The sequence below is a fragment of the Camellia sinensis genome, chromosome 5, assembly GCF_055761805.1.
Source record: "Camellia sinensis isolate YWXY chromosome 5, ASM5576180v1, whole genome shotgun sequence".
In the NCBI taxonomy this organism is placed as follows: Eukaryota; Viridiplantae; Streptophyta; class Magnoliopsida; order Ericales; family Theaceae; genus Camellia; species Camellia sinensis.
Window position 1 is genome coordinate 120,855,555 of NC_138965.1, and position 16,818 is coordinate 120,872,372.

The 16,818-nt window shown below is 29.7% G+C and overlaps 1 protein-coding gene across 7 annotated transcripts in view; it reads left to right on the plus strand.

Annotated features, from left to right (window-relative positions):
* LOC114295690 (cell division protein FtsY homolog, chloroplastic) overlaps positions 1-16,818 on the plus strand; it is a 165,080-nt gene that overhangs the window by 140,659 nt on the left and 7,603 nt on the right. For 4 of the 7 annotated variants that reach the window (XM_082869677.1, XM_082869678.1, XM_082869679.1 and 1 more), the window contains exon 2: positions 15,846-15,950. In XM_082869677.1, coding sequence (XP_082725803.1) covers positions 15,846-15,950 — 105 coding nt within the window. Of the gene's footprint in view, positions 1-15,845; positions 15,951-16,653; positions 16,816-16,818 lie in introns of all 7 variants that reach the window. The other 3 variants (XM_082869680.1, XM_082869681.1, XM_082869682.1) reach the window with 1 other exon arrangement.

Here is a 16,818-nt window from a genome sequence, read left to right on the forward strand (position 1 = left end):
TAATTGGTGTACCAACTAATGTTATAATATTATTATTGACCCCACTTATTATATAAATTACAAATACTCAAAACCTCTAAAATTATGCCACATTATATATTAATACACTAATTAATACATGTAGCATTATTCTAAATAAATTACATCTTGTGAAAACATTTAAAGCAATGAGAAAATTTCCTAACTCAACTCCACTTCCACCACTACCTCATCTCCCATTCATTGCAAAAGAAGTTTAATGAAGTAAACAAGATGATCAAGTTAATTTATTAATTCATACTAAGGCCTCGTTTGGGAATAGGCTAATTTAGTAACTTTTTAACTATTTGGCTAAAATATGAACTAAAAAAACTAGTATGTTTGGGATGACTTTTTACGAAAATATGTGCAAAAAGTAGAGAGAAAAGAGAATCTTTGAGTTTTTGGTATGGGTTGTTGGCTTTTTGGCTAATTTAGTAACTTTTTGACTTTTTGACTAAAAGGGAGGATTCTCAAACGAGGCCTAAATTCAACTTTATTTACTTAAATATGTTTATTAGATGAACGAGTTTGTATTTAGTTAAATTGTTTTAACAACAATGATTCATCCCCTCTTTTCCCCCACCCCCTTTGACCCCCTCTCTCTCTCATTGGTTACATTTTCTTTTTCTTTTTCTTTTTTTTCCTGCTCCTCCAATCACCACCCGCCACGTGACAAGGGAGGGGGTGACCCCCAAAAGGGGGTCCCAAGCATTATTCTTGTTTTAATACAAAACTTGTTTTGATTTGTCCAAACTTGCCTATTTGATTATTAGATGTGGATCCTACTTTAGTTTTCAATATTACATAACAATTTAAAGTTTTGTTAGTTTGTAATATATATATATATATATATATATATTTCTCATAATATACATATATTGTAAATTTGTGCATTGTATTGTTTTATTAATTATATATTATTATCAACTTTCTAGAAATACTAACACACAATTCACGTTGAACCCCACTTAAACATAGGGAATTATTTGTGCCATTAGTTGGATTACATGTAAGCATATCTCCACATAAGGTGGAACTGACCATTGGGATCTGCAACCAATCAGTCCCAGGGTATTCATTTAGGAAGTTGTAAGGAAAAAAAAGAAAAGAAAAAAAAAAGTGCTATGTGCTTTTTTTTAAAAAAAATTAAGATTTATTATGTAGATTTAATTATTTATTTAATTTAATGTGGTTTAGTGGACAGTCAATACATTTTAAATTATGAACAATCTCATTAACACATTTTAGGAATTTATAAAAAATAAAATAAAAAAAAAAAAAGTGTCATATACTTTAAAAAATTAAATTAAAATTTATGATGCAGATTTAATTTAATGTGATTTATTTAGTTGACAATCAAAATCAATCACGTTAGAACACCCAACTGCTATAAAGTTAGGTGCACCCAAATTTATATATAGCTATCAAATAGAAACCCTATTAGAGTAGGTCTAAAGTAACAGTGATGGTTGGAAAAAGTAAATTTTCCAAAAAATCACATTAAATTTTGCTAAACATATTTCTATGATTTTTTTTTTTCTTCTTTTAGCACAAAAATTCTTAAAATTCGTAGAACATCCCTTCAAAGCTTACAAATAATGATGTGAACTCTTATAATTGCTGATTTATTTAGATATTAAACAATTAAAATTCAATCCTCAACACCTGACTATAGATAAATTTAAAAACAATATTTGAAGAGTGCATAAATTTCCTACAAATCATCCTGGCGGCGTGCCGTGCATGGAGTCTCTGAAATTGAGCTTATGGCAGCATTTGAACGAGTTTGGTCCACAACACATTATGACCATGTCAACAACCTTCAAGTCCAGTTTTTGGATAATTTTTACAACCTTTCTCCAACTCACCCTGGAATTTTCTTCAAAAGTACATGTAGGACACATAATCAACCACATATATTAAAATAAAATAAAAAGTAAAAAACAAAAACAAAAAAAAAAGGAGGAAAATTTGGTTAAATGATTTCATTTTTACTGGGACTTCTTTAAAAACAATACAAGTGGGAAGATCAAAAATAGGACCCTCATACCAAAAGTTTAATTTTGAATTTTGTATGGTAAGAAGTCCAAGTGTTGAATTAGCTTGTTCATAAGGATAAGTTCAGATTAAATTACCAAAATACTCTCTATATATACATATGACATACATTGCCAAAAAATAAAACCGGTCCTCTCCTCTCCTCTCTCTCTCTTTCATCGCCTCCTAGGGATGGCAACGGGCTCAGGCTGGGGCGAGGTTAAGGATCACATTTCACGTCCTCAATCCCTGATGATGAAAATTCCCCCGCCCCAATTCCTAACTAGAAACCTATCACTGTCCCTACTCTTGTCCCCTAACGGGGATCAGGTTTTCCCGACCCTGAACATTCCTTGGCCCCCAAAACAAACACACACAAAAAAAAAAAAAAAAAAATTAAACAAAATAAAACAACAACAGCATAAAATTTGAAAAACAGCTTGAAATCAAAAAACTAGAGAGAAATCAAAATAAACCCAGATCAAATCAAAGAAAGTGTACCGATCGGAATGTGTAAAGCTAGAAATTGAAGCACTCACTAGAAATTGAAGGATATTGAACCCAAATAGAGAGAATCAATCAACTTGCATGCAAAAACATATCTCCAACGTTCTCCATAAGAGAACAAAACCTAGAAACCATGCTGCAAGAACCAATGCTCTCAATCTTTCGGACACCAAATTCACATAATTATGTACACATATATATTTATTTATATATACAGCTACAGACCCAAATTCTATTTCCTAGTTTTCTAGAAGAAGAATATATATACTCAGGAAGAGTGTATATATATATATGAAGAAAAATAATCATAAAAAAATTGAAATTAAAAGAAGAAAAATAGAGAACTAGGCTAGAAAAAGAAGGAAAATCCAAATAGATACATACAAACACACATATTCTGAGAGAAGAGAAGAGAAATGAGTGAATAGAAAAATCCTAAACATATACATATATATATATATGTACGGGGATGATTCGGGACAAAAGCGGGGCGGGGGGAACCTATCACTATCCCTAGCCGAAAAACCGTCGAGGATCCATTTTTCAATACCAATCTCGGCCCTATGAGGTGTAAATTTCTGGGAAAACCCGGCTTATTAGGGCTGGGCGGTCCATGTCCTTATTGGGCCGGGTTCAAATTGCCATGCCTATCGCCTCCTTCTTTGTCGCCTCATCTGACGCCTCCTTTGATGCCACTGTGACTGCTACGTCACCTCGTCTGACGCGACCAACGAGCTCCGCTGTGACTTCATTGTCAATCTCCACAACTCTACCCACATTCACCTCTCATTTCTCTATCTCTTCTTTTCACTGCCATAACGCCACAACAGATCACCACCACGTATGGTGCAATCGAGTCGCCACCTCACCGGACTCCCCAATCCCCCACAGACTGGATCGAGAACGAGTGGGACTTCCGCCGTCACCACGGTAGAGCTACAGATCAAGATTTATTCATCAACATTATTGATATATATATATATATATATATATTGATATACATGTTTGTTTGATGTCTCTCTACCTCTCTATCTAGATTTGAGTTTTGTAGTAGTTGTTGTTATTATTGATGTTGATGATGATGAAACTTTGCAATAGAGTATTTTTTTTTTCTCTCTTGATGATGAAATTTTGCAATAGATAAGTTTTTTCTTCTTTTTTCTTTTTTCATTTCCTTATACTTTTTTTTCTTTCTATGAATAGAGTGAGAAAAATTAGATAAAAAAATCTGATTTAATTTTGTTCTACTTTCTTCTTATGAAGAGAGTGAGAAAGACTAGATCTGTTTCAACAAATTAGATATGTTGAAACAGATAAAAAAAATGCTATTTTAACATATACAAATTGCTATTTTACACCTATCTGTTAAAATTACTATTTTAACAAATAAAAAAAAGTTTGTGCAGATAAAATTTTAACATAAAAAATTGAACAGATAGGAAAAATTTAGGAGATCAGATGGTAAATTTCAACAGATAATAAAATTTTAAACAGATAAGTGGAAAAAAATTTGAATAGATAGAAAAAAAAAATTGAACAGATATATATAAATTCGAACATATAGAAAAAAATTTGAATAAGTAAATATAAATTTGAATAGATAGATATATATTTGCACAAATGGTAAATGAAAAGTCAATAGATAAAAAAAAAAGTTAACAGATAAATTAAGGGGTAAAATCAAGAACAAAATATTCTCTAAGACTTCTCACCAAATTATTTTAAAAATGGAGGACCTCCCACTAACAAAAAAAATCACTAGACCTAATGACTAAGACAATTGCCAGAGTGAATTTTTCACCAATTCATTCTAAAAAATACTTACAAACACATGGAAAAAAAATGGACAGTTTAACCCTTTGCACCTTCTCTCTATCTCTGTCTCCCCTCATTTTCTCTTCTGCAATTTCGGAGGAGGGTAGAGGACAGACTGGGAGTGGTGGATGAGGATGAGGAAGGATGGCAAAAGAGAATTTGGGAGGGTCAAAAAAGGAATAGACATGGCAAAAGAGGACAAGAAAATGTGGAGAAGGGTGACCAGTGGTGGAAGATAGTTGCCAAAATATTATAACAACAATGATTCATCCCACTAAAAACATCACCACTAATAACACTAATGCATTAAAAAAGCAAAAAAAATAAAAAAAAAATATAACTCCAAGAACAAAACATCATATCATTAATGACGGGACCCACTGTCACCTAATTAGTGGGAGCACTAATTAGTGCTCCCAAACATTTTTCATATTATAATAAAGAGCAAGGGAAGGAAAGAGAAAGGCGAGAGTGGAGAGAAGAGAGATTTTTTTTTTTTTTTTTTTTTTTGGAACTAGGAGAGAAGAGAGGATTGAAGCAAAAGAAGGTGCAAGAGACAAAATTGTTTTTAAAGTACAAATTGTCTTGTAGTTTTTTTTTTTTTTTTCTGCTTGTTTTGTAATTTTAGAAACAGTCCATTTTTATTTTTATTTTATTTAGATGGGGGAAAACATCCCAATAAAATGTAATTATTTTGTCATCTTTTTATATTTTTTTATAATTTTTTTTTTAAAATAGAAGGCTTTTCTTCCTATAGCAAAAATAAAAATAAAAAGCTTTGAATATTTTCGAGGCAAAACCTCATGCAATTTACAGTAAAAGACAAATCTTTTCTTCAAAGCGTGCAACAAGATTTTTGGCATTGCCAATGGGTCCCACAACAAAATTTTATAGGAGAAATATCATACAAGTGGTATGTAAAAATAATAATTATAAATTAGTGATATATTTTATAAATATTAATAATTAAAATCACAATTTTTTTTTTTATGAATTTATAATTATTTTTTGAGAAGTGGATTGAATTATAATTTCTCTCATTTAAGTTTGAGTACAGGATTGAAATGAATAAAAAAAAAAACTATTACAGTCATTTCTTTTGAGATTCTTAACAATTACACCGGTCTCTTTTTATTTTTTTGAAATTACACTGATCTCTTCTGTGACTAACGGCGTTAATGGGAGGGTTAGTTTTATAATTTTAATATTAGAGATATTTTTGTTGATAACTATTAAATGTGCGATTATTATTTTAGTTATACCTTATATGGTTGTTTATTTATGACTCACTTTTTTTTATACTTATAATTGAAAAAAAAAATAGTAATGACATTTGTGATAATTAACACCACAATTTATTTATTTCTATTTTTGTGGTAAATGAAGACTTCATAGATAAATAAGGGATTGGGTTTCTCTTATATTGAGATCTCAACATGAAAAAACTTGAGGAATCCGTGGAGCCTATCATATCTCTCGTTTTAATAATCTGAACCGTTCATTTTTTAAGACTCGTTGGATAGAATATTCATACAAAAAATTAAGATGATCGGACATAGTAGCTATATGTTTGAAACAAATTTATATTACAAAAAATAAATAGTTATTCTTGAAATTATATTTGTCGTCTATTTTTTTAAAACAAATATAATTCAAATATATAACTATCGCCATCCAATTATTTTATTTTTTGTATGAATATTCTACTCAACGAGTCCTAAAAAGTAAACAATTCGGATCATTAAAATCGATTCCAAAATGGTTCTATCAAGTCCAAATGCTCTCTTAAATTGAGATGATAACTTGAGATAAGCCAAACTCATCAATAAACTTGTACATAGATCTAGGATCCCCATAGCATAATTCATTACAGTCCAAGAAATGTAGGTGGTTGGAGGGGAGGAGAAAACATGAAAATTGCCATCTACCATGAGCATTCCATAGTTTGCCAAAGCATCCACACTTTATTTGCTTTCCTAAAGATGTGTTTAATAGTTGGAGAATAGTTGGAGATTCGAGGTTGTCCAAGAGGAAACACCACAAATGTTATAACTTATATATGGTAAACATAAAATGATGTATATTTTAAAATAACTTATTATTAGGCGTGCAACTTGAACTTATTATTAGGGGTGCAACTTGAACGGATTCAACCTGAGCCTAGCTTGAATTTTTTTAGAATTTGGACAATATATTTTTGAATTTGGTACGGGTTTGGACAAAATTTTGGAAGTCCGAATTAAATTTGGATGAGTTTGGGAAAAAATATCAAATAACCCGAGTAACCTGAAAATCGAATTATATATATATATATATATATATCAATATATAAAATATTAAATATATATATAAATTATTAGTCATTACATGATATTAAAGTTATTAAATTATTAAATTAAATTTAATATATATTATATACACAAGTAAGACAACCTTACATTTTTTTATTCTCACTCATAAATTGTAAAGACTATCATAACAACATCTCTCTTACATTATATAATTTTTTTTTTTTGATATTATTAATAATTTTCTAAAAATATATATAAATAGAGTCTAATTTTAATAAATTAATAATTTAGCCTTAAAAAAAAAACTAAAATTCATGTACAATTTGGGTAACTCGTACAACATGGGTTTAACTCAGTTGGACTTGGGCAGACAAACTCAGGTTACAATTTGGGCCTAGGCGGGCCTGGACAAGTCTCAGCACAACTTGGACTAAGTTTGAATAAACTTTCAACCTGACCGAACCACCCGAGTTGCACCCCAACCTATTGTTATGCAAAAGTGATAATAAAACAAATTAAAAAATCAATTACATAAATATAAAAATAAGTTATTTGGCAGTTTTTAATTAACACTTAACATCATATAGTTTAGTTATCTTTTGAAAAATAAAATAAACTTGATGAGACTCACTATCTAAATTAATAAAAAAAAATCTAAATTAATAAAAATTAAATTGGGACAGCAATGAATTTATTTGAGTAGTATTATATAAGGCCTACTTTGGCCTCGTTTGGTAGAGCTGTGTGAAAATGATTATAGATTATAACTTAACAAATTATAACTTACAGCTGTGAGCATAAGCTGGTAACCTGTTTGGTGTAGCTATGGGATTATAGATTTAAGTAGCATAATAGTGTTTGATAAATAAGCTATAAAATAGTTTTTTCTGTATAATTGACTTTTTTGCCCTTATATGATATAAAAATGATAATTTTGTCATTTTTTTTTTCAATTTTAATTTAAAAAAATTATTTCATTAATAAAAGTTAATATAATTAGTATTAATTAGTATCAACTAATATAAAAATTATACACTTGATAAAAATGTAATAGAAGTATTATTGTAATAATTTTTTCCATTATAAATTAATTAGTATCAATTAATACTAAATTTATTAATTAGTATCAATTAATGGCTTAATTAGTCTGAATTAATACTAAAATTATTAATTAGTATCAATTAAAATATAAGGGTAAACTACTATTAAGTCCTAATAGTTGGACTTAATTCCCATCAAGTCCTATTGAAAATAAGTCTTGGTAAAATTGTCACTAAAAATGAAAATTTGTGTGACAATTTTTTATATATGTCATTAAAAATTGACAATTTGTGACTTTTTTTGTCATGATTTTTATAAATTGTCACTAAAACTTACAATTAGTGACTTTTTTTATGACAAATTTTTCCTATAAGACCTATTACATAATAAGTCCACTTATTAGGATCTATACGTAAGTACCCCTTAATATTAATAATTAATTTTTATTAGTATCAAATAATATTAATAATCAACAACTGTTATTAATTAGTATCAATTAATAATTAATTCGTTACAAAAATATACAATATTAAATTTTTTTGACATTTCTGATTCTGTTTTTATTAATTTTTTTTATTACAATTAATAATATAAAAATTGTTACTTTTTTAATTTATTATTCTTTTTCATTACAATTAAATTGTGTAATTTATTTAATGGATATAAATTGCACAATTTATTTCAATATTAATAAATTATTTTTATTATTATTTTGATTAATTTATTTTTTTTATTTTTATTTCAATTTATTTTGTTTAATTTATTTTGTTCAATATTATTTTTATTATTTTGTTTTTAATTATTATTTTTGTTTAATTTATTTAATTTTTTTCCCTTCTCTTCCTTCCTAAGCCATCCGTACGCCGCCGGTGGTTTGCAACTCTAGCCGAGATCGACCCTAGCGGTGGTCTGCAACAGAGAGAGAGAGAGAGAGAGAGAGAGAGAGAGAGAGAGATGAGATCTAGTGAGATTGCAGATCAGATTGAGAGAGAAAGACGAGATCGACCCAACCATGAGCAGAGAGAGAAAGTGAGATTGCAGATCAAGTGTCACGACCCAAACCTGCCCCTATAGGTTTAGCATAGTAACTGGCCAGTAATCCTGGGATTACCAAAGGTCTCTGAGACAAATTAACATAATATTAGGGGCTAGCAAAAGCAAATAACAAATATATAACGTCTATGGAGCTGTACAAACTTATATGAGACAGAAAAATTTTAAACTTTTTTATGTACATATATACACATCATCCTTACGTCATAATATATATACAGATTAGACAAAAATGGACTTAGCCCCATTTACAAAATACACAAGACTTGTTTAACCAAACAAGAAAACAGAACTTAAACTTTAAATCACATAACCATAGTCACTAGACATATGCAGAACCTCCACATGAGGCACATAGGTTGGCTGACAAAAACAAATCCCAGGCATATGCCTCTAAGCCTGGTCACGCGCCTGATCACCTACATATATAAATAATACAGTGAGCTACAGCCCAGTAAATAATAACAGAGTAAAGGGTTTTAATGAATGATGTCCATTCCAAATTCAGAAATCATAATTCAGATTCATAAACAGATTCATATTCATATTTTTGTTCAAATCAAATACAGAAATCAGAATTCATGCTTAATTATACATGGTACATCCATTAGCGCTAATAGAACAGATGCAGAACATATGGTGGTTATGAATAACCAGTTCCATAAAAGAACCTCCGGATCCGGGTAACAGAGAATAAACATGTTGAACCCCATGATGGAGCCTCCAGTACGGGTAACAGATGACAAACATAATAAGTTCCATAATGGAACCTCCGATACCGGGTAACAGAGAAACTACATGCTAAGCTCCATGATGGAGCCTCCGGTACGGGTAACAGATGACAGACATAATAAGTTTCATAATGGAACCTCTGATACCGGGTAACATGTAACATATATCACATGATGCTAAGGATGCCACGAATACATTGTTAGAAATTAGACAATCATTCATTGTACAAAACATATCATTTCAGAAAATAGATATTAATTCATCATACAGAAAATAAATAAAATTGAATATAGCTTTACTAAGTTAGTACTCACAAATTGTAGCAGAAGCAGATCAGACAGATCAAACAGACAATAGTGCGTGACCTACACAAACACATAACATATACACATTGAAGCACAATATTACTCCCTTGATAAAACTTGACTTTCTTGTTTTCTTTCTAAATAATTCGAAGGTCCACTACGCTTATTCTTTCTTTAGTTAAATGAATCGGGTTCTTATTTCACAAACCCATTTTCTTACTAAATCATTCTTTTCTGAATAAACCAATTCCTCACTTGGCTTCTTAATCAAGTATCACTAAGTTAATGACTTATTCTTTAATCAACTCATTAATGTTGATTGTTAGCTTATTAATCCTTATTGAGTCATAAAACATGTCTACAATGCTTTGGAAAGAGATGAGAATAAAAATGTAAATTAAATGCAATTTTTCAAAATATGCTGAAAAAAGGGTCTTTGCTCAAGCGCTACTTTGGTTGCTCGAGTGGACTGTAAAATTTTGAAAAACTTCTGGGAGCTCGATTTTCACGCTCGAGCGAGACTTTCCTCGCTCGAGCGGACAGCGTAAATTCTGGAATTTTCAGAATTGTAATTGAAGTTTAGATTTGATATTCAAAGCCTCAAAATATGTATTTTTGGTACACAAATATGGAGAACCATTGTATAATTTAGTACACAATTTCAATTAGAAATCATTTATCCAAAATCATGCTCTAATTGTCCAAATTTAGTTTTAACTCATTTTCTTTGTATCAAACCCACAATTTTAAAATATGGATTAGACTTTCCAGATTCTTGAAATTTCATGATATATGTAAAAACAAAATAGAACCCAATTTTATTATTAATAACAAAAGTCAACTTAACTATGAGCTACACAAATCAATTTCTTAGAAATTCAACTTAACCCAATTTTTAACCAAAAACTTAATTGATAATCATAGATGTTCTAAAATGTATCTAAATTGAATAAAATCCTTAAATTACATTACATTACATGCATGGATTAAAAATCTAATTATAAAATCAAAACTTTAGGATTAATTCCACATTTCTATAAACTTGATTTTCTTAAAACATTTCCTTTTTCTTTTCAAAATATGAACTTAAATGGCTCATTTTCTTCAAAATCCATGATGCATGTAAATATAGATTCAAATGCTTATAGAATTCCCTCGTGCATGTAACAATGGAACTTAATTTCAAATAACATATACAAAATCAAATCCAAAATAATTAATTTCTAAGTTGATTTCCATAATCATTAACCTAACTCATTTGCATGGGTCAAATCTTTAATAAACTCTTGTTGCATGTAATTTATAGAACTTAATTCAAGAATAATTCTCTAAATTGAACCCAAATTTAACAAATTAAAAGGATCATAACTCATGTTTTTCAACCTAACTTGATTTAACATACAAATCCAATTTCTGACACGGATAGGCCCACAAGGCATACGGCCCACAGCAAACCACCCCAAACCCATCGCTTGGGACCAATGGCATAACCCGGTTGGCAAAGCCCAGGACAGCTGGAGGCCATCTAGACATGGAGGGCCAATGGCCTTTGGGCACATGGCAGGTGGGACACGGGCCACATCAGCAGACAAAGATCTACAGAGTTATTATCACAACACATCACCATTAATGCATCCCATCACAGCATTTATTACGACAACACCCCCCGTCGGAACAGAGCCCCATCACCCTGAACAAGGTAAGCTACGGCATAGGCTTTCGGCGAAAGGAAGCACGTCACAAGAGACAGGGAAATGATGACCAAAGGATATAAGCAAGGATAGAAGGACAAGAATAAGGTTAAGTTATCTCTCTCTTGATCCCTCTCTCCATATTCCCTACTTCTTCCTCTACTAATTCTCACGCCGGAGGGTTCACTGGGGGACGGCCCCGTTCCCCTTTGGGCTTGCATGCAGGTCATTTGACGGAATCATCACCCCGAACCGGAACCTGAAGAGCCTGGACCAGTCCGACCCATTCACCCGGAAAGAAGAACGTTATCAATTTCTATGAATTTATGATTAATCCTCAAGTCTTTATTTTTAATCTTCTCAAAATCCATCTTGAATAAATTTTTGTCTAAATTAAGTAAACAACACTAGAAAGAAGATAAAATTTCTCACCTTAAGATGAATTTTTCATAATTTTTAACTTGAGTTTTGATATCCCAAGACTTACTTCTTCCTTTTTCTTTCTCTCTCTTGGTCTCTCTCTCAGCCGTGCTCTCTCTCTCTCTCGGTTCTTCATTCTTTCCTCACGGCTCTGTTTTTCCTGCACACACATGACTTGATGATGTACATATATACTTGTTGTCTTGGACTTCCAATCCACCAACATTCCTTTGTAATATAATTTTATTAAAAGTAAACTAATATATCATTCACATTTAATTTAATTGGACATCATTTAATTTTAATTAATCTTAATTAGCCCAAACACAAATCTCACATAAATTAATTAGTCTAATTGATTTCCTTTAGAGCCCAATTAATTATATTTAAATTTATTAATCTGAATCAGATTTTAATCAAACTCCCAAATGGGTCCGTAATTAAGATTAAATTGATTCAACTTCTTAACTTCACTTCCTTAAGCCATTTGGACCCTTAATTTTTAATTTCAAAATAAATCTTTAATAGAATCATATATGAATCAATCTCCATAATTTTCGTGAATCCTAGATTAAATTATAATACTTGACAATTAAATTCCAAATCTTCTTAATTAATTAAGTGTTAATCATTATACGTGATGGGGTCGTTACATCGAGCAACCCATATCTTCATCTTCATCAAGAGAGACAGAGAGAGAGCACAACGCCGAAAATCACCTCCACATGCCGGAAATCGCCAATCACTCTTTGAGAGGAGTGAACAGTGTTTTCATTGTTGTTTATATAGTGAGCATTTGGTAATATTTGAGATTGATGAGGGTCATTTTAGTCATTTTGCCCCTCAATTCCAGCTTCCCGCTTAAGCTGCTTCAAAAAAGCACCTCTTCAACCACTCACAAAATAATCACTTTTTAAACTTATTTTAAGCTAAAAGTTTATCACTTAAGCTAGACCAAACACTCAAAAACTACTTAATTTAAGCTAAAAGCTAAAATAAGCTGACTTTAAGCTCTACCAAACAAGCCCTTTTGGGAACTTTGATAAAAGCCAAACCTATTTTGAGTCACATCAACTCTATTTTTTTACACATTTTAAAAAAAAAAAAAAAAAATCAAAAAAAGTCAAAAAGTCAACTTTTTAAAATATTCATTTGGTTTGACTATAAATATATATACATATATAATTTATTGCTTTACATACATACAAATTCTTGTATCTCTCATTTAACTTTAATAATTCAAATTAATTTGTTTACCTAAAAAATAATTTATTTATTTATTTATTTTATTCTTAATTTACAGATAATGACGTCAAATGTTATACAAATTAAACTGAAATCCTCATACGTACTAATCTAACAACTAACCATTGACAAAAACAAAACCATTAGTCAAACTAATAGTCAACTAACAGATTGGGAGAATCTGCAAATCAAAAGTAAATCTTAGAAAAGGTCCGTGTATTTTCAAAAAAATGAGGGGAGGCTAGTGTAATTATCAAAAACTTCAAGGGAGGTGGCCGTAATTTACCCAAAAAAATGAGAGAGAAATGTAAATAAAATATAAACTAAATATTTCTCGATTTATCTTTGTTTTTTTTTTTAAATACTTTTCTTTGCAAATTTCTAATCAGATTTATGATCGAAATATAATTTAGGATAAATTACACTTTGCCCTTTAAATTTTTATTTTTTTATTTTTTTCACTTTGGCCCATTCATATTTCAAGTTTTTCCTAATTTACTCTTAAAACTAATTTATGTTAAAAATTAAACAGAAAATGACACATTGACGATTACGTGATATAAAATATTTTATATATACCTATAACATAAACTTAAATTTAAATATAAAATATTTTTTTTATGTTATGTGATAGTTATTGTGACATTTTTTTATCTAATTTTTAACAAAAGTTAACTTTAAGAGTAAAATGAAAAAATTTGAAACATAAATGGCCGAAGTATGAAAAAATAAATTTTAAGGGCCAAAGTGGGGAAGCGGTCAAACATAAAAGGGGCAAATTGTAATTTATCACATTTTTCCTTTCTCTTTTCTTTTCCAAATCTCTCATCAAATCCGTGGACCAAATACAGCCTAATAATAATTTTACAAAAACATAAAAATGTAATAAAAAAATATAAAAATAAAAGGTATAATGAACTAAAAATGTTATGTATGTAGAAATTTTCAAGTTAGAAAGATAATTACAAACTCATCAAAATAAGTAACAAGCCGATCAAGGTAAGTGATTTATGCAATAGATTGTATAAAGGTGGAATTACTCAAAAGTGAAACAGAAAAAAGAAAACTATACAAATATAGAGGGGTGTAACTCAGAGTTGCATGTACACAAAGTTTGATTATATTTGTGTAATTTTTTTTGTTTATCTTACTGGTAAGTAATTTCCGCTTTTATAAATAAGTCTTATAGTTTTATAAGTTTACAATTATTTTTTTTACATCCTAATTTTTTTTATTGTTTTTCCATTAAAGAAATGTTAAATTAACCCAAGCTATGTCTAACCAAAAGTGATTATAATTTATTTTAATTTAAGAATTTATGCGATACTATTTAGTGCATCTTCTATATATAGTTTATTAATCAAAAATAATATAAATAAAATTTAAAAAATTAATTATTTGAAAACTGAAGAGATATGTTATAATTTAATTTTTGATTTTTGATTATCAATTTTTAATTTATAATTTTTTTTTAAAAAAAAAAATCGTCCACCAAACAGGGCCTTCGTCGATCGTTGGGAGGTGTTATCCTCACTTGCTTTTTCACTGTTAAAAAAAAAAAAAAAAAAACAGAACAGAGAGAGAGAGAAGGTTTTTCAAGTACACAAATGGCCTATGCTTCTTGGCTCAAAGATATAATAGAAATTTAAGCTTGTTCTAGAATAAATTTGATTCTTAACTAGGTAATGTCTTTTATTCTATTAATTATATTTTATTTCTGTAATTCTTTCGACCATTAAATTGATTTTAATTAAATAATTTAACTCAGGAACTAGATAGACATTAATTTATGTACTCAATTTCTAGTTTAGGGACTAAGTAGATAATTTGACAATAATTCAGAGGAAGAAAATGAAATTAACCCTTATGGGCATGTTTGATTGGGTGGATTAGAGTATGGGATTAGGATTATTAATCCGTGGGCCCAATTATCTCATGTTTGTTTTAACATTTTGGTTTAGGATTATTAATCCAATGGATAATTAATCCAACAAATTTGTAGGATTATTAGTAATGGGGTAGGGGTGGGATTATTAATCCAATGGATATTAATCCAATTGGATAGTGAATCCTACACTAATTTAATAGGATTATTAATACTTCACTATTAGTCTTTTGAATCAAACATGACCTATATGAATTAAATTATTTTAGTTGTAAAATTAGCTTTTTGCCCATTAGCTTATGCTTACTGATTGGGATGGGGATCGAAATCAGAAACTAAATAGATGAAATTGATAGTTTAGTGATGAAATAGAAAAAATGACAATAGTTTAGTGGATAAAAATGAAATTAACCCGGTATATATATTTATATATATTCATGAATGGATGTCTGTATATATGAATATTTTGATATATATTGTCAGCAATTTAGCAGCTACATGGAAGTATTTTCTGTAAAAACAAATGGAGCTTGAAATTGAAGTTCATGTTAGTTGTTAATGTGTTGTGTGAATTTTGAAGAAAATGCAGAAAACAGTATATAATTATGATTTGAAAATTATAGGGTCTTTTTTATTTTAGGATATTTGGCGAACTAATATGGAAGTATTTATTTACTGTATAAACAAGTGGAATTTGAAATTTAAGTTCATGTTAGTTGTTTGAATTTTTATGAAGTTATGGAAAATTTTATAACTACGATTTGGAGGTTATTGTTTTATTACTATTATTTATTTATTTTAGGCTTTGCGGGTTGCTGATTTTGGGCCAAAGATTACAATTAAGATTGCGGAGAGCTTGCGGGATGATATATATGCTGGGAAGCTCAAATCGGGAAGTGAGACAAAGGTAATCATTCTGAATTTTAAATTTATACAAACCTGCCCTGCATGTGGTTGCTTAGAAACTTAGGCCTGGTTTGTTTAGGGTTATAGGGAGGAGATTGGGATTACTAATCTCTTGGTATTACTAATAGGGTGTTTGTTTTGAGAGATGGGGAAGAGACTATTAATCCTTTGATATTAGTAGTCCCCTTGGAAGGGGGATTGAGATTACTAATCTCTTGGTATTACTAATAGGGTGTTTGTTTTGAGAGATGGGGAAGAGACTATTAATCCTTTGATATTAGTAGTCCCCTTGGAAGGGGGATTGGTAAGGAGGAGATAGAGATTGTATTAGAAAAATAGTGAGGGGATTAAAATTTTTTTTTATGTTTTTTATTTTTTATATATTGAGAATTTTTTTTAAAATATTAATGTTTAATTTTTTATATTTTTTTATTTGTTTTATTATTTTATATAAAAATAATTTAACAATTCCTCACTATTAATCCCCTCACTATTAATCCAATCACTAACAATCTTCTCACTATTAATCCCCTCACTATGAATCCCCTCCATTCTATCTCTAAAAACAAACGGGGCCTTAAGGAAATAAAAGAAAGGAAAAGAAATGTTAGTGTAAATTTAAATGTCATTGTAAAATATTCTAACCAACCAAACAGACCAGCAATGGTTAATTTGATTTTTAATGTCAATTTTGATTGTTATAGGATGCCCTGAAGAAGTGTGTTGGATTTGGTTGATGGCCTACTCAGAATCTGTCTCAATCTCCACACCCATTTTGCCTTTCTGAAAGGCCCCTGTAGATGGCCCATAGTTCAGCTTCCATGTTTGAGCAATGTCCTAGCTTGCCATAATATCCCCATATCCAGGTT